This window comes from Eleginops maclovinus, chromosome 19, assembly GCF_036324505.1.
Source record: "Eleginops maclovinus isolate JMC-PN-2008 ecotype Puerto Natales chromosome 19, JC_Emac_rtc_rv5, whole genome shotgun sequence".
Classification (NCBI taxonomy): domain Eukaryota; kingdom Metazoa; phylum Chordata; class Actinopteri; order Perciformes; family Eleginopidae; genus Eleginops; species Eleginops maclovinus.
The window spans coordinates 11,482,918-11,508,059 of NC_086367.1; the positions used below are offsets into that span (position 1 = coordinate 11,482,918).

At 43.9% G+C, this 25,142-nt stretch overlaps 1 protein-coding gene across 4 annotated transcripts in view; it reads left to right on the forward strand.

Moving 5' to 3' along the window:
* The window catches only part of LOC134881363 (signal-induced proliferation-associated 1-like protein 1), a 35,174-nt gene extending 12,222 nt beyond the window's left edge, over positions 1–22,952 (forward strand). For 2 of the 4 annotated variants that reach the window (XM_063908630.1, XM_063908632.1), the window contains exons 2-21: positions 4,510–6,190; positions 6,326–6,456; positions 7,593–7,781; positions 7,889–8,063; positions 9,016–9,119; positions 9,363–9,520; positions 13,262–13,841; positions 15,352–15,626; positions 15,717–15,977; positions 16,081–16,224; positions 16,320–16,456; positions 16,562–16,644; positions 17,053–17,471; positions 18,455–18,637; positions 19,118–19,301; positions 19,436–19,637; positions 19,807–19,956; positions 20,150–20,267; positions 20,562–20,640; positions 21,035–22,952. In XM_063908630.1, the coding sequence (XP_063764700.1) occupies positions 4,720–6,190; positions 6,326–6,456; positions 7,593–7,781; positions 7,889–8,063; positions 9,016–9,119; positions 9,363–9,520; positions 13,262–13,841; positions 15,352–15,626; positions 15,717–15,977; positions 16,081–16,224; positions 16,320–16,456; positions 16,562–16,644; positions 17,053–17,471; positions 18,455–18,637; positions 19,118–19,301; positions 19,436–19,637; positions 19,807–19,956; positions 20,150–20,267; positions 20,562–20,640; positions 21,035–21,178 (5,187 nt within the window). In that variant the 5' untranslated portion in view covers positions 4,510–4,719 and the 3' untranslated portion in view covers positions 21,179–22,952. The remainder of the gene's footprint in view (positions 1–4,509; positions 6,191–6,325; positions 6,457–7,592; positions 7,782–7,888; positions 8,064–9,015; positions 9,120–9,362; positions 9,521–13,261; positions 13,842–15,351; positions 15,627–15,716; positions 15,978–16,080; positions 16,225–16,319; positions 16,457–16,561; positions 16,645–17,052; positions 17,472–18,454; positions 18,638–19,117; positions 19,302–19,435; positions 19,638–19,806; positions 19,957–20,149; positions 20,268–20,561; positions 20,641–21,034) is intronic. The other 2 variants (XM_063908633.1, XM_063908634.1) reach the window with 2 other exon arrangements.
* Positions 22,953–25,142: the final 2,190 nt, after the last annotated feature.

Consider the following 25,142-nt stretch of genomic DNA (forward strand, 5'->3'; position numbering starts at 1 on the left):
GACAAGCTTAAATGTTACCCTCCTCAATGAAGACAAGTCAACTATAAAACCACTTCAAATTTGAGGCACTAAACACACTCTGGCTTGGTCTCTGTGCTCTTAATGTATTTATAGACCATAAAGTGTTAAAGTTTCTGTTGATGTACATGCTTTAAATCATTTGAATTCAACCTGTGTAAGACTGTGGAGTATTGTCATATTTCTGTCTTGGCTGGGCAGCGAACAGTTTAGAGTATAAGTAGCAGTGATCTCTCTTTACTCTGTATAAGCAGACCACCTAAGCTGTTAGCGGTGCAATTAGGTTTTAAAAAAAGTTAAATTGCCCTCTAGGAGTTGGACAAAGGCTTTCATTGTCAAACTCAAGGCCCACCCAGACAATGACATTGGAAATAGGACGGGGTTGACCATTTCTAAATACAAACTATGTCAAGTGTTTGAAGTGTCTATTTATCCTGCTGTCTCTCCGATATAAAATGGGAAACTCTGGTGAAGCACTTTGGATAAGAAGAGGGGAAGGATCGAGGACACCCTGCTGGAGATAATGGCAATGAATATATCCTGGTGCTCCTCCAGACCTGTCTTCTTGTGTAAGGCTGTGAGTGAAATTCTCTTTGCCAGTGGTTTGCGCTGCCCATTACTCAGTGAGCTGTGCTGCAGTGATAGCGAGGGGCCCAGAGATGGGGCAGAGCAGCAGCACATCACTGAACAATAGCCATGATGAATGTCGATACACTGCCACCGGTTTTTGAAGCGCTCCAATGACACGCAGTGTTTGCATTGCATGTGAGGTCGGTTCAACAATTTGTTGGTTCAGTTCTCGTTTCTTCGTGCCGTTGCACTTCACCCAGAGCTGCTATTTCAGTGATCAAAGCTCTCAGAACAACTCGGCTGCAGAGATAAAAGCCTGTGGTCGTAAAGTGACGGCCGACTTAAAAGTATTTTATAACTTACTATCTTACACTGAGAGTCAGTGTTGCACTCCCGTATAAGAATTTGCCCAAACATGTCCTATATTCTCCCTCCCCACACGCAGACGTTCATCACTTCCTCTCCTGAAGTTGGTGGAATTCCAGGATTGTGGCTTCGTGGTTTGATGATGTTAGTACCGTTTGTCTGCCAGCAGGCCTGCCTGTGTTTCTATGAAGGTGTCAGGTTCTCAGGTTTGCTCAAACAGACGGGCAGGTTTGTGCTTGGTTCGCAGCCAGATGGTCATACAGGACGGGGGGGAGGGCAAACTTTTTTATAAGAGCTACGCAGATGGGAATCAGGGCCGGAGATGCTTCTTTACTTCCTGTGCACCCTTGCCTATGGGCAGCCGTGATTAGGTTGCGGCTCAGTGGATGTGTGGAGACCTCAGTTTACCCCTCTAAAACTCCATCCTTGACAGGAAATGAAGTTGTGTAGGAGTTTTTTTTTATTGCTGCAGCGTTTTTCTCTTCTGAAGCTTCAATTCTCCGTGTGACCGGTGCAGAACCTTATGGGAAAGCTTGCTCACTGTGGAAGAGTTTAACCACTATGTAGCTTTCATCAGGTTTTTCCCATGTTGCTTCCCCAAATCGTAGTCATCTACATGTGTTGCCACAATGACAGTTTCTGACTCATTTTCAGCTTTTTGTTAAAGGCCTTTTTGCTATTTTTCTGGCCAGGTGCGACCTTCCTCCGCCTTCCTCTGCTCATCCCAAATGTATCCTCTTCGTTGTTTGATGCATCACTTGTTTCCAAATTTTGGATTAGTATTTGCTTCATCTCTATTTCTCCAGTCCCCCTTGAATCTAATTTATTTCCTGGCAGGCTTCATGTACCCTGCCACAGTTAGAATTCCCGTGCCAGGCCATTTTCAAAGACACTATGTTGGAATGGGGCCCCAGTCTCGCCCAGGACAGAGGGACCTTTGTGCCTGCTGCCCAACAGCCCAGTCAGCCCTTATAGCAGGGGAAGATTAGGGGACAGGGCGAACCAATGGGCTAAATGGTAGGGTGCCTGTCTGAGAGCCAATGGTGTCAGCCAAACAGACCCTTAGCCCCCTTCAAGTACGCAGTAATTACAAGCTTGTAGGGCAATCCTTCGGCTCCTTTGTCTCATCTTTGGAAACACTTGCCCAGTCTGCTGGGAAACTTCATTCCATCTCTGTTTGGAGACCCAGGACGAAGAGTCTTTCAACTCCAGCATGCGGTCCTTTCTCTTGAGGACAACAACAAGACAAGCCAGCTCAGCAACAGAGACCCCCCCCCCCCTCTTTAGAGGGCTTTGATAATCTCTACTAGCACCTCAGGCTGTGTCTTGATCATGACTCAGGTCCTTGCATAAGTTGCTTTGGATTGTCTGAGTCAGATTTTAAATAGACCCAGTGTTAATATTTGTGATTCATTGCCGTACAGTCCTGCTGACTGACTGCTGTCTGTCTCTGAGGCCCCGTCTCTGAGTCACCTGTAACACACGCAGGCCGAGTCTTTACAGGGGCATGTTACTTTCTCAGAGCGCAGTCCTCTGTGTCTAGACTCATTCCTACAACCGGAACAACATATCGTAGCACCTCAGAGGTGTGCCCTCCATCTGAATCCGTACCAGCGCGGTGCTCATCCCTCAACCAGCCTGACAGACCAGCTGTGAGGTCAGAGCCCTGATTACAGGAAGTTAACCTCATTTAGTCAACGGACTCGAGCTGTTTGGACAATTCCCACAGAGATGTAAAAAAAAAAAGATCAACTGTTTAATCTCTATGTCTCGCAGGGATCCTCACCACTGTAAAGAATAGTCAGGTTGTGACGGATTTTGAACATCAGAGCATCATTGCCAAACTGAATTTTAATCCCACAGCCCTAGTCTCTCTGTCACGCAAACAACTACAAGACACACTCCCTCAGTCCCTACGCCACACTTTAATCTGACAAGACCGTGAAGCCAGTGGTCTATCCATCAGGAGATTAGTGGCCTGTTTCTGGGACGTGTGTTGCTTCTGTTCTTCTGTCTGTCCCTATGGACGCTTGTCAGCATCTGGGAATGAGGCCCAGCTCTCTGGGACTGGACCTGCAGTCTAACGTACATTCACAACTATTTTCACTCTTAATCTGTCAGACAAATTACAGTGTTAGTAGGGCATGAATGAGTTTTTAAAAATGTTTTATTGTTAATGAGTTTTCAGTAATCTGCTCTAGACACTTACTCTACTCCCATGGCCCAAAGAATATGTGCTTATATATGAGAGGGTTGTATAGTTGGGAACATCTCTTTTTTGACAAATAAAAGATCACAGTGGCGATATTTCTCTTTCATCTTGTGTGACTGGATGAAGGTTTTCTATCATGTATCTGTTTCATCCTGGGTTTGAGTCTGAAAAGGACCCTGTCCATTTCATTTGGTGGTCTTTGCTCTGCTTATTATGAGATGGCTGGCCTCAATGTGAATCCCTCTATAATGAATTTTATTGCTTGAGGACTTTGTTCTTGAATGCTTTTTGTTAGTGGTTCAAAAAGGAATAAATATGACATATGACTGATAAACTGGTAAACTATGACAGGAAGTATGCCAATCCTTCAGGCTGCTTGTGTTTGCTCGATTTTGGTCGAACAGAAGGGAGTCTCTGCTGCACAATATTGACGAGTTTGGAGATTTGTCGTCAGAAAACTAAATGTTTAGAGGAAATGCTGTTTGGCTTTTCATCATAAATCATGCCGTATGCAAACTACATTTGCACTTTTTTCCTGATTATACATTTATTTTTATATTTTTTTTGAGACAAGCTGCCCTGACTTGGGAACATTAGATCCTTCTCTTAGTTGTCTTATTGTAATTTATAAAGCGAAATGCCTTATTTGTCATAGTAATCATAATATTAATCATACAAACAAATGTAAATGTTTTATTTAGCATAAACTTGGCCCTGGTTTTGGGTCGCAGCCTGAACGTGGGGGTGCTGTCGGCCCGTCACACTGCACTGATTGCTAAAGGCTAATGTGATCACAGCCACAGCCAGGCAGGGCTGACTGAGAGTGGAGCCTTAATCTCTCCCAGTGTCTCTCTGCCAAATTGGCCCGATTTGTCAGGCAGAGGATCATCAACCACTTCTCAGATGACTTTCAAAGGGCCACTTTTGCTTTTTGATATGCAGCTTTAGATATTTGGCAGAGAAAAAAACGGCAACTCTGCATTACAATTCACTAATGTTGCGCTTTAAAGCAGCATGCACGGAGAAGACTGTACGTATCTTTCTTATTTCATTCAGAAAGAAAACATTTGCTTAAACATTTTTTTTTTTGTTCTATTAAGATGAACAATAATTATTTTACTAGATGCCCTAAAACGCTGTAAACCAGTAAAAAACGGATATTTTCCTATACTAAGTATCTTTTTCAGAAAGCTAATTTTAATTTTAGACCTATAGAGCTTAGTTTCTCTTAATTCCAGTCTTATATGTGTGAGTGAATAGTGTCAGGAAACAGATGTATTTGTGATTCTCTTCTCACCAGACCCTTGCTGTATGAACTAACAGTTTTTTATTTTTCTCTTCAGGATTAAGAGATTGGAGTAAGTCAAATGCCAAGTGTCGACAGAGTATGCAGGTCTGAATGCTGAAGAGGTGGGCTTGCCCCCTCACTTCTTTCTGCTTCTTCACCTGGTGATACAGACAATCAACCTGCTGATGACGTCAGGGAGCAGCATCCCTTCACAGAGGCGGACATGTCTCCCTGCTAAGTGCCTTAAGCCTTTTGCACTGGTGTAATGACCAGCTTGAAGGGCCCACCCATGGAGCGCACCGTTGGGGGTTCAGTCCCCACCAGTGATGAGTTTTACACGCGCCACCTCCGTATGGTCAATGGAGGGGCTGTGGCAGTCCGCACAGACAACGTTCATGGCCCTGTGAGCACAGGAGTTCCGAAAATGGGTGTACGGGCGCGGGTGGCTGACTGGCCCCCGAGGAAAGACATTGCAGGGATTATGTGGCAGTCCGCTACAGAGCCTGATAACTCTGGTGTGCCCTCTGTTGGAAAAAGTCACATTAAAATAGGCTCTGTAATGAGCCCTCAGGACTCATCAATGCTGCGGAACATTCACAATACTTTAAAGAATCGAACACAGATCCAGGCCAACAACTACTGCCTGGACACCCGTTACCTAGCCCCCGGAGACTACAGAGGCCCTGCACATAGAAACCCACGACAGAGACGCATCCGCCAGCGCAGCAACAGTGACATGACTATCAGCGAGATGGAAGCCAGCGGGGACAGTGGAGACGACTGGGGTCCAGCATCAGGAGCCAAATGGTCTCCTCTTCATCGTGAATACGGGAGCACCTCATCAATAGATCAGCACGGAGCATCTGGAGAGAGCTTCTTTGAAATGCTTCGGGGCTATCAAGGGGACAAAGTTGACCAGCGTAGCCCCGCTCCAGAGAAACTGGAGGACATCCTGAATGTTGGGGCCATGCAGGCCGGTGTTGAGCTTCAGGAGGATGTCGTAGACGGCAATCATCCAAAAGCCAGAGATAAGCCCCCAAAGAGACGGACAAAATCTGAGACAGGGGGCGAGTCAATATTCCGTAAACTCCGAAACGTACGAGGTGAGTCCGACTCTCCCAGAGCGGGGTCTGATGCAGAGGACAGTCGGATAGAGGACATGGGCCCCCCTTTTAAGCCCTGGGTTTGTCAGAGAGGTTTTGCCCACTATGATGTTCAGAGCATGCTGTTTGATCTCAACGAAGTCACTCAGTTGCGGCAGATTGCAGGCAAGCGGAAAAACACCACCACGGGGGCCTCTGCCGCTGCTGTGGCCTCGGCTACCTCCACCCTGTCGTCCACACACAGCCTGCCGTACAGCTCCCCGAGCGGCAGCCAGGAGGAGCTCTGCTCTAGAGACAGTCCTGGTCTGGACGCGGGGGACGAACAGAGTAATGAAATACTGTTAAGTTGCCCCTGCTTCCGCAACGAGATAGGAGGAGATGGTATCGTGAGGCGCCGATTGGGAGTAGGTGGGGCAGGGTATCATGGTGGAGGAGCAGGTACCGATGGATCCCCGATCGAGGAAGTAAACGTGTACGAAACATCTGTGAGCACGCACTGCACAAACGCTGGAGTCGCAGTGCTGGAGGGGCCAAAGGAAGGCCCCAGCATGCTTAGCGAAAAGGGCAAGCAATACATCGTGGAGCATGTGGATCTGGGAGCCTACTACTACAGGAAGTTCTTCTACCTTAGGGGTGAGATTAAATGAACCGCTTTCATTTTTTATTCATAAGCATTCTATTGTGTGTTGTTCAAAGCAGTACGGTTCGGTATTACCCAGCAGATGTTTTTAAATTGTGTCCTTTTCCTTGCTACTTCCACCTCCTCAGAGCACTGGAATTATTTTGGGATGGACGAGGCGCTGGGTCCAGTGGCGGTGAGCCTGCGCAGGGAGAAGCTGGAAGAGGACAAGGAGCACGGCCAGCAGTACAGCTACCGCCTCATCTTCAGAACCAGCGAGGTCAGCCATAGTGTCCCATCCTTCCTGCACCATAACCTCAACCTCAGCCCCGCATCACATCAACCCTTCCTGCTGTGGAGGGAAACTGCCCAAAAAGATTTAACAAGGAAGCCAATTATTATCTTTGCACTCACAGATTTGGGAGGCTGTTTTGGTTGAATGTGAGAAATTCATTTAGTTTGGAGCTTGCTTGGATTTTATATCCAGTTCATACACCTTCTATATCTATAAAAGGTGTGTGTATTTCAAATCCTTCTATGCCTTACTTCATAGTAGGAGGTCCAGTCTTAGGTAAAACCAGTCTCAGTCTTTGTTTCTGTTTATGCAACCAACCCTGGGGCTATTCAGCTGTCTTCCAATATCAGCAATGTGTGAAGAAATTTGAGGAAGTGCGCTCATCTTTCAGCCTCCCAGGCCTGTCAGTGCCCCGCAACCTCAAACCGCTGTGTGGATCAGTAAAAATAGCCTGTCATATTTAGATGCGATGTTGGCTCCCAGTCTTTTGTGTTTGCTTATGAGACGTTGGGCTTTTACATTTCAGGTTATTGTATTTATTATATGGACGTACATTCCCAGACAGAAGTTTAAGGCACTTGCTTTTGGACGTTTGTTGTGGATTTAAGTCGAACAGGTGCATGTGATTAAACCCCCACACATTAGACTGAAGTACCACAGGACCCCCGCCCACTACCTTCACTTCCAGACATTGGGGACACAGGCCCATTGTAAACACAGCACAGCCTCAAGCTCGTAGGAGAGAAAGTCTCAGCCCCTCTCCAGCCGCTTATGATAGTGAAGTGATTGAGTACACTCCCAGATCCCAACACAATGCAGACTTTGTGTAAACAGAATGCATGTACGAGCCCTCCCACCTCTTCTTCCTCAGTTCCACTTTCTATTTACACAAGGCTTTGAGTCATAATTCTCTTGTTGTGCCATATCACCTTCTTTAAGGATATGGTGAGAGGGTGGTATTACTTGAAACATACGCAGGGACCCGTCTGTTTTTCTCTTGGTTTTTGTGCAGGCATGTTTTGCTATCAGTGTGTTCCATCTCTAAAAGATTCCAGTGTTGCTGTTTTCCTCTGCTCACACTCCTCTATGTTATTTCTTCCTCCCTACCTCCCTCCGTTCAGCTGACTACTCTTAGAGGTTCTATCCTCGAGGATGCAGTGCCTTCCACCTCTAAGCACGGCACCACCCGGGGGCTGCCCGTCAAAGAGGTACTGGAGTACCTTCTCCCTGAGCTCGATCTGTCCTGCCTCAGACTGGCCCTCAATACACCCAAAGTTACGGAGCAGCTGATGAAACTGGATGAACAAGGGGTGAGCTGAATAACAAGAGTTACTTGCATTTACTTACTCTACTTATTTACTTACTCATTTGAACACAATTGTTTCAACATTGTACTGTGTTCTCTGCCATCCCTCAGCTGAGTTTTCAAGTGAAGGTGGGGGTGATGTACTGCCGAGCGGGCCAGAGCACCGAGGAGGAGATGTACAACAACGAGATGGCCGGCCCCGCCCTGGAAGAGTTCCTACAACTGTTGGGGGACAAGGTTCGCCTCAAGGGCTTCACCAAGTACCGAGCCCAGCTGGACACCAAAAGTATGTTTTCTTACTTTAGAGACCCAGGTTGTGATGCATTTCTACAGCAAAAAGTTATTGTAATTGAGTGGATGCTTGCTAATATATAAGACTGTATGTCGTTTTTCTTGGCTTCACCTTTTTATTACTAACAGTCCTGCCATACGTTAGTTTCACTTTAGCTTTATCTTGCTTTATATAACTTTATAGTTCTTGAACTTTGGAACTTTGGATCTTGATTTTGGTCAAATGTTTCCTTGCACTGGATCTGATGTTTTGCCACCAGCCACCATTCCTTTTCTTTTCCACTCTCTTTTTACGTATCATTTTCTCTCTGGTGTATCTCCAACAATAGTCCCTCAGTTGTACTAAGGAGTTCATGATGATAACTGCAGTCTTCCTGACTTCCTAACAATCAACATAGTCTGGTGAATAAATTAAAGATGTTTATGATTTCCGGTTTATAGTCTTGTTATCCAGATCAATTAATTAAAGCAACAGTTCTTTTCGGTTTTGCCTTTCTGTAGAAACATGTTTGTGTAGGCCTCATTCCAAGCTAACAAAAACATTATTCTTCAACCCATGTGATTAAGTACTAATAAAAACACAGTTAAGAATATTATTTTCCAATTCTGATAATAGAGCCACCCCTAAATTCTACTCGCTGGCTGTTAAAATTGAATTATTTCCACATTTAGACAGTGTCCATTGTTCTGGATAGTGTATTATCACAAAAGGAATGCAACTTGCATTTAGTTAGACAGTAGAGTCAGCTTCAGGTTTGACAGTCATCTTATCTCGGCTGACACTGATATGCACTTCACTATTGTCTAGTTGTTTGGGCTATGGTGAAATTGCCTCCTGTCTGGCACCAGAAACTACAGAGAGAACACACAGGATACACATGTGAGACAGATGGATGACATCGGTTGTTAAATGGGGCTCAAAACTGTATTGCTATTTTTCCCTGCAGCGGATTCCACGGGTACTCACTCCCTGTACACGACTTACAAAGACTATGAGATCATGTTCCATGTGACGACACTGCTGCCTTACACACCCAACAACAAGCAACAGGTAAAGATGGAGAGCCCAATCCTGTGGTGTACCATTAGTTATGGTATACCCGAAAGGGACGGTGTATCATTAAGAGGAATGCATTTTATTACTCAACACTGGTATCAGATTTTTTTTCTGATTGTTAAAACGAGCATTTCATTATTTATTGTTATTAAATGGAATGTACAATATGGCTGGTATTACTTTGCTTTAGATCAAAGTCAATTAATTCCCTAAGTAAGACTATGTTGCTTTCAATAGTTGCTGAGGAAACGCCACATAGGCAACGACATAGTGACCATCGTGTTCCAGGAGCCCGGCGCTCACCCCTTCACCCCGAAGACCATTCGCTCTCACTTTCAGCATGTCTTCATCATCGTGCGGGTGCACGATCCCTGCTCTGACAACACATGCTACAGGTGGGTCTGTTCATTAACCCAGCAGGTATTCCACTACTGGGTGATAGGAAAACTGTGTACAGTAAATGTGTGGGAACCACAAAGAAAACATGCTCAAGATTTCTTTTTCTTTTGCAAATGTGTACATGCTATGCGGTTTGTCAAATAAAGGAAGGAAGGAAGGAAGGAAGGAATAAAAGGCAGGGCTGGTTCATGGGGCATTTGGGTTGAACAAAACCTCTTCCTGTATCAGTACAGGTTTTTAATGAATCTGACAACCTACCAAAGCTATGGAAACGTTTTGATCTCCCTATCCCAAAAAAAGAGGTTAAAGAGGTCTTATTATGCTTTTTGGGCTTTTCTCTTTCCTGTAGTGTGTTGTTTATATACTGTAGGTTGTTGTGCATCTAAATGGTCTTCAAACGTTAAAATCCAAAAGTTCTCACAGAGGGAGTCTCTCTCCCACACCAACCCCCCTTCCTGAAATGCCATTCTTTGTTTACTTCGGCAACATAGTCACATCACTTTGGAACATTCACACTTCTAGCGATTGTCCAATCACATCACAGTCGGCCAAATAACCAATCAGAGCAGACTGGGCACTGGTTTCAGACAGAGGGTGAAAAGAGGTGCTGCAGCACAGGCAATATGAGAGAAATAAAGTGCTTTGTGAACATTAAAGCATGGAAACATGTCACCATAGAGGCACAAAATACAAATTTGAAACTGAACATTTGTGTAATATGTCCTCCTTAAGGATAGCCCACCAGCTTATATATGAACATATGTAGAGACTAAGGATACTCATTAGAATTTAAACTAGGCCTGACGGACCAAATCCAATAGCAATGTTGAAAGAAATAAAAATATGGTCTTCCCATCTCAGTGCAGCACTGTCCACTTTTTATGGAAAAGCTCCACAACTGTCAGTGCTACCAGCGGTGTTGTTTTTATGCAGGTAGCTACAGTAGCATTAAGACAAAAGCTTTGACTGGAAGGCATGGGTCAAACATAAAAGCCTGTTGCGTGGCCATCCTGTCCCTCCGGATTGTGCATGTTCTAGCCTCTGTGTGTCTGCGTAAGTATAAATTAGTTTGATTATGATCAAATGGAATAGATTGGCCCTGCAGTAGCTGTCCAACTGATGGGTGTCCTCCTCCTCCTCCTCCTCCTCCTCCTCTTCTCCTCGGCTGGCTGACTCTTAGCCTCGTGATGATCAGACTGGATCTCTGTCGCAATCACACTCATGCACCCTTACCTCCCCACACACACACTTTCTGTTCCCTGCATACACGGATATTTCACGCACATAGTTGCTCTCTCTTACTCCCGTATCTCCTTCTTACCTCTTTTTCTCATGCTCACTTGCACAGTTACACACACATGCACGCACTTCTTCCCATGCACACTAATTCACTGAAAGGTTCACTCTTCACACACTCAAACAATACAAGACCCCCCCTTCTTCTGTACTCCTCCTCCCCGCCCTCCCCGCTTGCCACTTTGCCTTTGGGCAGCGTGAGCCGGAATGGTCTGAAGGAGTTAGCGCCATGCACATGAAGTGCTCTCTTCACCCGGACATGCATGTGAGCTGGGAGGATTGTTGAGAGCAGAATCCTTTAGAGCTCACAGACTCCATCTCAGGAGCGGACAAGTCAGCCTTCTGTCTCTCAGCTCGCACCCTGCGTCAAATTTAGGCTAATTTATTTGGACCTCTTCTTTTTCAGGATTTCTTTTTCTTGACCAGCTCCTCCCTCCATTGGACACCTTTTTATTTACCTTACTTTTTTGCTCAACGCGATATTTCCTTTAAACTTTTGGAAAAGAGAAATGCTGGTTCTCCTGGTTTGTCTTCATGATGAAATGGAGAGGCGCGGGACACAGAATCCTTGAGGAAAAACTTCCTACCCCACCCAGAGAAACTCATACATTCCCAGCCTTCGGCCACCTCTTCCGTTCTGTGGGTAGAGGCACTATAGGTTAAAACTTCACTCCTGACTGTTTGTCACAAGCCTTTTCACGGATGCCTTTCCCTGATGGTTCAGAAAGAAAATCTTCATCGGGACAAGAGAACATGGGCTACTGAGATTTGCTACACTGGATCAAGTGGTATATGTTGAGGGTCGGATTATAGCTACAGAACAGAATCTACTTATCATCGACTTGGGGAATTTTATATGTTGCTTCACATTGATTAAGGATATTGTGCAGTAATTCTGATACTGGAGAACATGGTTGCTTTCTGGTGACAGCAGGAGGTAAGTTATAATGTTGTTGTTGGTGTAGATCCTTGCAGTTTTATGTGATGTGTTGTTAAAACCATGCAGATTAGTTGATGCATTGATTTGTTAAAGCAACCTTTATGGATTTCAGATTCAGAAGCTAATCACACATTTGCTAACGTTAACACAGATCCTTATTCACATACATTCTAACTTGAAACCTGATTTCCCACTAAGAAGTGTTTGTCATCTTGTCATATGAGTGTGTCTTAATATCTTGTGACCCTGTCGATATGTTTTTCTTAACAGAGATTAAAGAAGTAAAAAGTGGGTTAAGATTTGTTGAGTTATCCAGTTATTAATAGCCTGTTGTTGCCTGCTGCTCAGATTTTGGATAATGCTCAGGTCATATTGAGCCAGACCAGAGCATTAGAGGAGTAAGTGGCCCAGGGCCAGCGGGGTGCTAATCTGCTGCTTTCAACCGCTGCTTCAAAGTCACACGGGGCCAGCAAAGCGGATTGCATAACTAGACCTTTGTTTAGGAAAACATAGGCTGTTTGTGTTTGCTAGCTCTAGCCGCAGCATCACATCTCCATAACATGATGTAGCGGAGAGTGACAGGGTGACAGTACTGGGAGCCTGCTTGTCAAATATTATTGGATGTATAGTATTTATCCGCTGGGTGTAGTGAGGCGTAGTTTACTACATTTCTGCTAAAGGCTATGACTGTGTTATCTGTTGAATGGACTGGATGCAGGCTTGTCAGGACTGTCACATCAGCTTATCCAAGACCATGTCTCGGTTCTTCACGCACTAATAGGTTTAAGTGTATATGCTACTGACTGTATGTATGTTTACATTTATAGGCTCTAGTTATGCAGCCAAAGTGAATATAAACATTTCATAATCCAAGCAGGTTGTGCAAAATGGTACATTAATCCCAATATGTCTCAAAGTACATTTGCTAGATATTTTCTACAACAATACCTACTCCCATTCACTAATTTATAGTAATCAAACACCATTGTGTGCAGATGGAATAGGAGCAGTAGAAGGTAACACGAGGAGAGCCTTACCCCTAGGAATTTGTACGCCCTCCTTTATACTCACAAGTGAAACAAGTCACAAGCAACAATACCCGAGGGGGAACAATGAAAAGATTCCTCCACTCTGCTGATTTACAAGACAATGTGCTATTAGTTCCTGTAATGTCTCTTATTTCCCTGTTGTTTGAGCTTTATAGATAGATATATGTTTGTTTGCCTGCTTCAACTCTATGTATAAAAACTTGTTGGATTATGTTATTTATATTTTATTTATTTCATTTTGTTTTGATGCATTTGTCTTCATAATAACAAAGGAAATGCTGTTTTTGGCACAGTTTCCGCACTAGTTCGTAATTATTTAATGTAAGATTCAAATAAAACATAGTTTTACAGAAGCAGAAGCATATAAAAAAAAGATTTAGCACGTATGAATGTTCTTTTGAACTGAAGAAGTGTTCTCAAACCCTTCTCCCTTTACTTTCATCTTTCTGCAGTGTGGCTGTCACTCGTTCCCAGGACGTTCCCTCCTTTGGCCCACCAATCCCCAAGGGCGTGACCTTCCCAAAGTCCACTGTTTTCAGGGACTTCCTGTTGGGCAAAGTCATCAACGCTGAGAACGCAGCCCACAAGTCAGATAAATTTGGTGCCATGGCAACACGGACACGGCAGGAGTATCTTCGAGACTTGGCAGAGCGTCATGTGACTACTACTCCAGTGGAACCAACAGGGAAGTTCCCCTTCATCTCCCTGGCGCACAAACGACGAGAGAAGGTGCGTCCCTACAGCGGTTCAGAGCTGCGGAGCCTGGGGGCCATCACCTGGCAGGTTCACGCTGAAGACCAGGTAGCTGGTGCTGAACGGGAATGTCTGTTGGCCATTTCAAATGACTTCATCATCCTGTTGGATCAGGAGGCCAAGGCAGTTGTGTTTAACTGCGCCACACGTGATGTGATTGGTTGGTCAACGGGGAGCCCCGCCTCCATGAAGATCTTCTATGAGCGCGGTGAGAGTGTTTCCCTGCGCTCCATCAATAACAACACAGAAGACTTTGGAGAAGTCGTCAAGAGACTGGAGGTCAGTGGTGCACTACCTGTTTATGATGCTACACTTCATTAGCATCTGCTGTTAGCCAGCACGGCTTGGACTGAGCAACACTGCACGTAATGAACACATGCAGTCCTCATAAATACATGAAACTATATTTATCCTCACATTAACATTTAAGGTAGTTATCTGTAGAGTAGGGATGTAAGAGTTCCATCAAAATACGTTATAGTTTATCTATAGTTTATAGTTATAGTTTACGTTTTGTTATCTATTCTCTGGGCAACTATACAATGTTTTTTTCTACACAAAGGTTGCAACAATACAATTTGTTTTTCAATTTATGGCCTGTGAACAATATAAGACCTTTATTTCAACTCACCAAAAGCACTTACATTTGATTTAACAATTTGATTTCTGGGCTCTTCCCAAAAGTTAAATACATTTTTTGAAATTCTTTTCATCAAAATAATAGAAATAGACTTTTGTTGTCGTATATAAAGTGCCGCTTTTCTTATGTTAAAGCACTCTGAATGCTTTGGAGGGAGCTGTGGTGACACAAAGGTGCCTTTGGGATTTCAAAATAAAAGGCGTGTCTTCAAGAACATGATGCTTATCATTGCTTCCACTCTGCATCAACAATATTGGATCTCTGCGAGTCTTATCCAAAACAGATAACAATGACTAAAACAGTAGAATAAATATTGTTTTCTAAATCCTGCAACCAGTGGTAATGGGTGAAGAGGTCAGGGCCTGTTTGGAGTATCACTGTAGCCCTGTCAACAGGTAGGAAGGCAAAAGTGAAGTTTTACAATGGTATCGGTAAAACTCATCTTATAATTAAATGATGTGTGAGGGGCAAGTCAAACCCTTTCGTGATAACACTTAGAAATAAAAACAGTATTGTTGATGTGATTATAGCAACATTAGGGTGCAGCCTCTAATTATACTGCTACCGCTGTTGTGTTGACTCTATGATTATAAGTCATGCTAAACACAGCACATGGTAATTTAGTGATATGATATCACTACTGAGGTTTTCAATGTGGTGCAGTTAATGCGGTGCTTTTTGATGGGGCCTGTGGATCATTTTACTGATGGTAAACAAAGTAAAGATTTAATTTACCTGCTACCAGTACTGGCACTGGTTTTGGCCTTGTTTGGCATTATGCCTAATGCTTCAGCACTGCAGCTAACTGGAACTTCTGTGCTTCTAATCACTCTTCTGTTTACTAACTACTATTTATTTCTCAGTTAAGTTCTCACAGAAACATAGAAGTTCTCTAATGGTAGTCAGCCATTATCATGGACGTGTACCAAATGATTCAAAGTGATATGCTTTGTATTCATAATATATTCCTCAAATATATGCCTCAGCGGGAGTGGGATCAAAGCTGGTGTCAGATGCATTTTAAAAGATGTGGTTGCTTTGAAGAACATACATTATTTAACCTGCAAAAGACTAAAGATTTTGTTTTTTTTAAGAAATCGTTCTATACATTATTCATGTCTTCTACTCCCCCTTCACTCTGTTCTGTAGCTGTTGACCAAGGGCAGTCTGACCACAGAGATGACCCTGCGGCGTAATGCCCTGGGCCAGCTGGGCTTCCACGTCAACTTTGAGGGCATCGTTGCTGAGGTGGAGCCCTACGGCTACGCCTGGCAGGCCGGGCTCAGGCAGGGCAGTCGATTGGTGGAGATTTGCAAGGTGTCGGTGGCTTCGCTGTCTCATGAGCAGATGATCGATCTGCTCAGGACCTCCGTCACTGTGAAGGTGGTAATCATCCCCCCGCACGAGGACTCCACACCGCGCAGGTAGAGTGGATATAGATGATTTCTGAAGTTTATACAGTTGTTGTGCTTTGAAGCTGTCCCGTTCTGACTGAACTCTTCATGTGTTAACAGAGGCTGCTCAGAAATCTACCACATGCCGCTCGTGGATTACAAGAACCACAAGGAGGGTATGCCCTACGATTTAAAGTTCCCCTTTCGCCCCACCACCAACAACAACAACACCAAGTGGCCACGCACCTCATCCAGCCCTCAAACACGCGCTGCAGGCTCAGGAACGCTGATCAAAGCCACTCCTTCAGACTTCAGTGCCATTAACTCCGCAGCTATTCCCCGAAGTGTGTCCAGCGACGGGCGACCTGTCCACCCAAAAAGGTAACAAAATAAATGAGGATGCTGTTACAAACATGCAAACACCCTGAACACTAAGCTGTCGGCTGCAGTTTGTTTTTAACTACATACTTATGCTTGGTCACAGATATTCCCCAGGGAATGACAACTACGCTCTCGCCTGCTCGATCGTGATGGGCCGCACCATGCACAACATAAACTCCCCTGGCGGCCTCCCCTACACGGACCCCATGAGCTCCAACCAGTGGAGGCAGAAGTCATTGCCTGATGGGTAAGTACCTCTGCCCCTCACCATGATTCACAGATGCTAAATTGGCCTGCTGCACTACATGGCAACATAGGTGACCTTCCTCATCTCCCCTCCAGGTTTAATAACAACAACTGCCCGTCCCCTGGGTCATCGGTGCGGCGGATGGGAGGTGAAGGGGTCAATGGGATGAAAGCAGGCTCTAGTTCTGGTGTGGGATGGTCCCGACCTGGGGAGGGGGACAAAACAAGTGCAGGTAAGACACTCTTTCGGTGTTAAGAATAGCACCAAATGAAACATGACTAATGCTTTGCCAGCGCATGTCCGTGCATGTGTCCTCATATGTCTTTGCTTCCCACAGATACCGTGGCCTCCAAAGCGGTAAATCCTCGACTCCAGTTGTCAGAGCAGGGAAGCCACATGTCTCCTAACAAAAGCACTAAGGTGAGCTGGAAGCACCATACTGTGTGTAATTTCCTCTCTTCCATGTGATGGCCCTGTGGGAACAGAGGGCTGCTGTTCATGAGCTTTTGAGTGAGAGCTTGAACACTTGTATAGCAAGCTGCACTGAGCCCAGGCCAACATTATGCAACAATTGGTAATTTTGCAAGTTGGTGCCTGTTTTGGTTTTAGAATGCAGTTTACTTATAAACCACACTCATAAATATACAGAAAGGACAGCTGTACACATGCATTTCTGAATTCTGACAGTCACTTGTTTTTTTGGACTAAAATAGTTGCATTATGTTGCTTTAGGTAATGACAGTAAAATGAGCTTGCACTTTAATTATGGGTGTAAATGTTAAATATATATAATAAAGTTTGCTGATTTGATTTTTCTTCTCTGAAAAGCCGGATGTTCAGTATTCATCCAGCCAGTCGAGCAGCAACACGCTCTCGAGCAACGCCTCCAGCTCCGCACACAGCGACGAGAAGTGGTACGAAGTCGGCTCACGTTCAGGAGTGCGGAACGATCTGGACCTCAATGGATATTTGCAGGGTACCTCCACCGACAGCGGCATTGATGCCACCTCCTTCACTGCCACACAAAGCAGCACAGCCTCCTCCACAGGTGCCTTCGGGGCCAAAGACAAGAGCCTGTGGCAGGATGAGCCAGCAGACAGCCAGGGGGCCACAGATTCATCACCTCCAACACCAGACTCTGTTGTCGCTATCGGAGGCAGTGAGATCCCAGCGAAGAGTCCATCTGCCTTTCCACAAGCTCCTGATTGTGGTTCCTACAGCCTGAATGATACTGCCTCCCACTCCAGGTGTGCTGCCGAAATGTCTGAGTCAGCTCTAGAGAGCCAAGGAATGTGTGGCATTGCATCAATGTTTCATTAAACAGATAGTGATTCATTGTAGTCCAGATATATCCTGGGAGCTCTGCGGTTTGGCATTTACTAAGGGAGAAGAAATAAGTGTGTGTGTGTGTGTGTGTGTGTGTGTGTGTGTGTGTGTGTGTGTGTGTGTGTGTGTGTGTGTGTGTGTGTGTGTGTGTGTGTGTGTGTGTGTGTGTGTGTGTGTGTGTGTGTGTGTGTGTTGTTTTGCGTGTGTATGTATCTCTGTCTCTCGATGTCTACGATAGAAAGGAAGTGCTTGAAGTTGCTAGAAATGCAGACTGTGAGCTCAGCACCATTCCCCCTTTTTCTAAATCCCACTTCCTTTTGAATCAACGAAGGCCTTCCTCCGTCTCCTCTTCACTCAGCCAGAAATAACTCAGCTCCAGCAGACCTGTACATTGGCAACTTTGTTTTATAATATGTGCACGCACATGGGCGCCAGCACACAGACGAAAACATGCTGTTTGAAAATCCAAGCCTTTATGTCAAAGTACAGAGATAGATTATTTGAAATTGCTGGAGAGAAAGAGCAAGAACACAGTGTCCTATTTTTAAAATGTAGAAAGTCCTGAGTTGATCCGATCTGCAAAGAAAGTAAGACATGTAGTGATGGATCAGGTTAAGTTCTTTTTTTAAGATAATCTTTTTATGTTCTGTTTGGATATGCAAAAAAATGTACCGCTAAAATATGTTTGACTGTTTGAACTAGAGGAAAGTGGCCACCTGATCTTCTGTTGGTGCTACATCAATCATGCTAATTGAACCAAGACCACAATGAAACAACTGAAACCCTGACATGAATACTGCAGCTACTCAATCTGCTATTATGTATGCTTAAAAATTACAAGAAGTCTTTGATGCCTTTTCTACCTATAACACATCTCACCTGCTTTTTTCTTCAACACACTCAGTTCTGGCCACTCAGGGAGTCCGATGGACCAGGGGCAGGACGAGGCAGGTGCTGCGGCCACCTCACCCACATCCCCCGGCAGCAAGAGCTTCTACCCTCGTCAGGGAGCGACCTCCAAGTACCTGATTGGCTGGAGGAAACCTGGGGGTACCGTCAACTCTGTGGACTTTGGCAGCACGCGCAAGTAAGATAGTAAAATTATCACTCAGGGTAGTTATGTGGCGCGCTGGTGATGTTTGAGCAGCAGGAGAAAGGAACGAATATGTTATTTTTTGTCTCACTGACTGCGCACCTATTAATATTATTTTATCAACTGGACCAACACTGCCACCGTGTGGTGTAGCTGGGTTTGAAACTTTTGCTTTTTAATAGACTCTTATGGTTCCCAGAGAATGGTGACTAAACATAAGTGCCCCTTTTTCATTTGTTCAGCAGCAGATGTGTCATTGTTAGGCCCAGGGGCTATTGCTTCAATCGCGGTTGATGGTGACTGCTGTTTTTGAACTGTACAGCTGTTCAATGCACACCATCATGCACGGTGAAGCAATTCAGTGGTAAAGTGGCTTGTCAAGGGCATGTTAACATCACAGAGAATAGTTGTGGCTCTTATCCATTGAAAGATCTCCACAGTCATGAAACTAAAACAGCTGACTTTTAATCACAGGCATGCTCTGTTGTGTTCCAGACGGCACCAGAGTGATGGTCTGCTGGGGGGTCAGCCACAGCTCAGGGCCAATCTCCGGGGCTCCCAGTCCCCCCAGCGGCACACTGCCAAGTCCAGCCTGGAGGAGGACTTGAAGAAGCTCATTACACTTGACAGCCCTCCACCCACCTCTAGTGAAGAGAAGGTACTGGGAAAGGCTCTAATTGGCTGAACTATTTGTGTTAAAGAGGACAATTAAACAGCTTATACTTTTGCATTTAAATATTTTTCATTTTCTTTTACTGGAGTCCTTTCACATGTTTCCATCCCCCTCTGTAGCCTTTGTTTCCAGGTCCGCTCCCCACCCGTCGCTCCCTCCAGAGAACCCTGTCAGATGAGAGTATTTACAGCGGACAGAGGGAGCCGTCCTCCAGTGGACAGCGTGACACGCCTACTGACCTTCTGTTCAGCTGCTCCACAATACCACGCTCACCCACCACTCGCCAAGGACCAAGCCGGCGAGCCTCACACAAATCCCTGGGTGAGTGTTCAGTATTTATCTCTGATCATAGCTGAGGTGACTTGTTGTCCTGAGGACCTTTGTTTTGTAGTGAGAACTAAAGTAATAACATGATTTGTAAAACATTACAAGGTTTGTAAAACGCAATCGTAATTGTCCACTGTTTTACTTTGCTGTTTGTCCTTCCCAGGAGACCTTTCAGCCCCAGAGCTCTCAGAGCTGGAGCAGGAGAGGAAGAGGCAGCAGCTGCAGGACGCTGTCCTCATGCCCCTGCCTGACAACGGGACAGAGGGCCCGCTGGACTGGGCCCACCTGGTTGACGCTGCTAAAGCTTTTGAGGGTAGGCACCTGTTAGGTTTTTGTTTCCTCTAAACAATTGAAATTAAAGGTTAAAGAATGATATTACTAGTTAGTAGGTGTGTTAAAAAAAACACAACTGCTTTCTTTATCCCTATCAGAAGAGGGCACTGTTAGTCCATATTTGTTCTATTTCCAAGTCTAATAGTATATGTTTGAACTGCTTTTTTATTCAGAGCAGAGGCTGGTCTTCCTAGCAGCACAGGAGGAGAGCTCCATGGCTGAGAGTGCGGCAGCCACCAGCCCCCAGCAGGCCGAGCCTCAGGCGGCCCCGCTGAGACAGCCCTCGCCTGGGTAAGAAGCCTCAGGTCATGGCCAGTGTTTGCTTTAATTCACTGGTGTCTGCATGGTCAGAGTTTTCTCCAGTGAAACAATACTGAAACTTACATCACTAATTACTCTTCTCGCTGCATGATTAATAGTAGAATCAGCAACTATAGTGTTAGACATAAAGTAAACCCACATTTTAAAACATAAAATTAGCTTTTTTATCTATTATATTTTGACTGTGGCGCAGCTTTTAAATAACACTCTGCTAAGGATTTAGTTTTGGCTGCAGCTGATGCCCTGATGGTCTTTTTTCAACAGAGAGACTCCAGCGTGCCTGATGGGGAAGGTCAGCCAGCTGGAGTCAATGGTGAAGACGCTACAGGATGACTTGAAGAGGGTGAGACATCTTTCAATAAGATTTACAGCTCTTACAACAACGACTCAGAATGACAATTTGTAATAGAGGTTTCCACTGTATATTCAATTTGTTGATTGTTTTGATGACAATAATCATTGAAATGAGGCTTATACATACATTATCAGATATTAAGCTATAGGCGGCTCTACTATAAAACAAGATTAAAGACTATTACATTTTCATCGTGTTTTTTTCCCTTATAATGGTGCTCTCAAGACATGGTTTTGTAATAAATATGTATGGAATTGGGAGGCTTTTAAAAACTGAAGTTATCTTCTTGCGGATTTTGTACTTAAAGCATTGTTGATTAATTGAAATCTCTTCAAAGGGTACCAGTATCTGTTTTTGAAATTCAATCCTGTGTGTGTTCCAGGAGAAGGATGCCAAGGTGTCGCTGCAGGTCCAGATCCAGAGCCTGCGAGAGGATAACCAGCGTCTGGTGGAGGAGTCTTACAGCGCCTCAGCAAAGCTTAAGAAGTTCACAGAGTGGGTCTTTAACACCATCGACATGAACTAATGTACACAGCTTACAGACTGCTACATTAGGAGTTTGACCACGACTCAAGCTGATCTGAAACTCGTTTTTTTTTTCAGTGCTGCGAACACAACAGAATGACTTATACAAACTCACAACATAAACTGTTTCTCTCGGGCTTTTACAAACCAGTGCCAACATGGACCGTCTTCAGCCTTGTGGACCTGTGGTATAATCACCATGAAAGTCTTCTCGGGAAAGAACAGGACGGTAGAAGAAACGGAGCAGCGGTGCTACTGTGCGTCTGATTTAATTAGCATGCACTACTTTCCTTAGAATTTCACAATTAATGCTTTGTGTACTATCGAATGGATTGGTGGAATTCCTGCATGTCAGAGACGGCAAGATGTCGAAACTAACCTAAAGGGATTTCCAGTAACTGTCCCCATTTATCTACCCAGCTAACCCAATTACAACGGCACAGAATTCCAATTAAAATGCTCCAACACAATTTAAATAACTCTCCCCCCCCCCCCCCCCCCATGCAAGACTGACTGGAAATAGTCCCACATTCCTCTGATTGAGGTTTACACTTTCTAAGAATTAAGTGTGTTATTAATTAATTTCCATTTAATTTTCCCAATTGAGTGATAACACTGATTATTCTTTATTACTAATCAAAAGAAAAGGAGCTATTTGAGATGATGGGAGATTTGGACCCCCATGATGGTCCTTTGGTAGCAGTGTTGTTAGGCAGACACGGACAGACAGACCCTCTGCATAGCACACAACTGTAAACACTGTAAGGTCAAATCTATATTGCATATGTAATAAAAACTGTTATTTTTTTTTTATTTCTAGAGAGTTAAAAACAAGTAAAAGACTACAAAGGACTACTGGTCGTAAGCTTATAAAAACTAAATATATTGTAAAAAATATTGGTGCCATAAACAGATTGACATTTCACTGATTCAGATTATTGTAAATATATGATGTTAACATTTATTTTCTCACATCTGCCCTTGATAGAATATCTAAAGATTATTTATGACAAAGATGATGGCCAAGAAAAGAAAAAAAAACCAGCCATATGCAGTAAGAGGTCTGCATGTACTTATTACGGTCAGTCTATTACGAGAATATAAATATATATATATATTTGAGTTTTCTAATGGAAAAAGCTAACTTTTTATCCAAAATACTAATTATTGTTATGTTTTTTGAGAGTCCTTACAGTTTCTGCAGTGGATTGATTGACAGTGCCACCTAGTGTTGACAACATGTCCTCCATCCATAGCATACTTAAAGGCCTCAATCTGATCCCTAAATCTCTCCATAGATTAAATCGGTACTGTTAAATATATGATTACATATTAAGACATTGTGTAAATCTGCTTGTAAACCTGACCTTGAATTAGGTCTGTAGATGAGCACACAAAGTCCTTATTTAAGCCTCATAAATTGTTCCTTTTGTACTTGGATACTGTGCAACTGTATATAAGGAGAATTTGATATTCATCAAAATGTGCACCTTCATTTTAATTTTTTAAGGTAATTTTTTGATGTACTTCTGCTTTACGGCTAGGATATAATGGAGAGTGAAAGGATCAATATAAAAGATTAACAGGGGAGACGTAAGACAGGACAAAGACCATGATGAGCCGGACTCAGACGTAGGAGTCCCCGGGCCCCTAGCACAGCAGATCGCCCCTGCAACTTCATTCTTAACATGTGTGACAGCATGTGATTCTGTTTCCATTGAGCTGTGATGTGTAAAAAATGTTTATATCTATTAAAGATATTTTGTTGAAATACACTTTGTCTCACTGTGGTCTTTTGATCAAAAACAAGAAAAGTAATTTAACATCTGAGGTGGCTTTAAGAGTAAATGGATGTCTGTCAGAGGCTTGACAGGAGGTTGTTACCTGCTGTGTTATTGTGATTAGCAGAGAGATGCTGTATTCTCTACTTAGGGATGATGACACAAGTCTGTCGCCCTGACAGAGATGAGTCTTGATCAGACAAATTGATGGATGAGGATAGCATGGGAGGCCCATTTTGGATCATAGATAATAGGATGTCTTACAGAGTCATGACTAAACTATCCTAAAACTGCTGTTTTAGGATATCTATATATATATCAGATATTTTACAAAAAAATATTGCAGTAAAATATACAGTGGGGCAAAAAAGTATTTAGTCAGCCACCAATTGTGCAAGTTCTCCCATTTAAAAAGATGAGAGAGGCCTGTAATTTTTATCATAGGTATACCTCAACTATGAGAGACAGAATGAGAAAAAAATCCAGAGAATCACATTGTCTGATTTTTAAAGAATTTATTTTCAAATGATTGTGGAAAATAAGTATTTGGTCAATAACAAAAGTTCATCTCAATACTTTGTTATATAGCCTACCCTTTGTTGGCAATGACAGAGGTCAAACGTTTTCTGTAAGTCTTCACAAGGTTTCCACACACTGTTGCTGGTATTTTGGCCCATTCCTCCATGCAGATCTCCTCTAAAGCAGTGATGTTTTGGGGCTGTCGCTGGGCAACACGGACTTTCAACTCCCTCCAAAGATTTTCTATGGGGTTGAGATCTGGAGACTGGCTAGGCCACTCCAGGACCTTGAAATGCTTCTTACGAAGCCACTCCTTCGTTGCCCTGGCGGTGTGTTTGGGATCGTTGTCATGCTGAAAGACCCAGCCACGCTTCATCTTCAGTGCCCTTGCTGATGGAAGGAGGTTTTCACTCAAAATCTCACGATACATGGCCCCATTCATTCTTTCCTTTACACGGATCAGTCGTCCTGGTCCCTTTGCAGAAAAACAGCCCCAAAGCATGATGTTTCCACCCCCATGCTTCACAGTAGGTATGGTGTTCTTTGGATGCAACTCTGCATTCTTTCTCCTCCAAACACGACAAGTTGAGTTTTTACCAAAAAGTTCTATTTTGGTTTCATCTGACCATATGACATTCTCCTAATCCTCTACTGGATCATCCAAATGCCCTCTAGCAAACTTCAGACGGGCCTGGACATGTACTGGCTTAAGCAGGGGGACACGTCTGGAACTGCAGGATTTAAGTCCCTGGCGGCGTAGTGTGTTACTGATGGTAGCCTCTGTTACTTTGGTCCCAGCTCTGTGCAGGTCCTTCACTAGGTCCCCCCGTGTGGTTCTGGGATTTTTGCTCACCGTTCTGGTGATCATTTTGACCCCACGGGGTGAGATCTTGCGTGGAGCCCCAGATCGAGGGAGATTAGCAGTGGTCTTGTATGTCTTCCATTTTCTAATAATTGCTCCCACAGTTGATTTCTTCACACCAAGCTGCTTACCTATTGCAGATTCAGTTTTCCCAGCCTGGTGCAGGTCTACAATTTTGTCTCTGGTCTCCTTTGACAGCTCTTTGGTCTTGGCCATAGTGGAGTTTGGAGTATGACTGTTTGAGGTTGTGGACAGGTGTCTTTTATACTGATAACGAGTTCAAAAAGGTGCCATTAATACAGGTAATGAGTGGAGGACAGAGGAGCCTCTTAAAGAAGAAGTTACAGGTCTGTGAGAGCCAGAAATCTTGCTTGTTTGTAGGTGACCAAATACTTATTTTACCGAGGAATTTACCAATTAATTCATTAAAAATCCTACAATGTGATTTCCTGGATTTGTTTTTCTCATTCTGTCTCTCATAGTTGAGGTATACCTATGATAAAAATTACAGGCCTCTCTCATCTTTTTAAATGGGAGAACTTGCACAATTGGTGGCTGACTAAATACTTTTTTGCCCCACTGTATAAGTATACTGACAGGCAGAAATTAAGCCTATTAAAAAATAATTATCTGAATATCTGATCATGAGGGTCGGGGGGGGGGGTGTTATGAATGTATGCTCTGTCTATGTAAAACAATAAAATCATAATATTTTTTAAATAAAATCACTTCTAACAGGCCATGAGGGTATCCGTTGCTAATGTGATTCTAATGGAAGAGATACAGTTTCCAGGGTTTGCTAA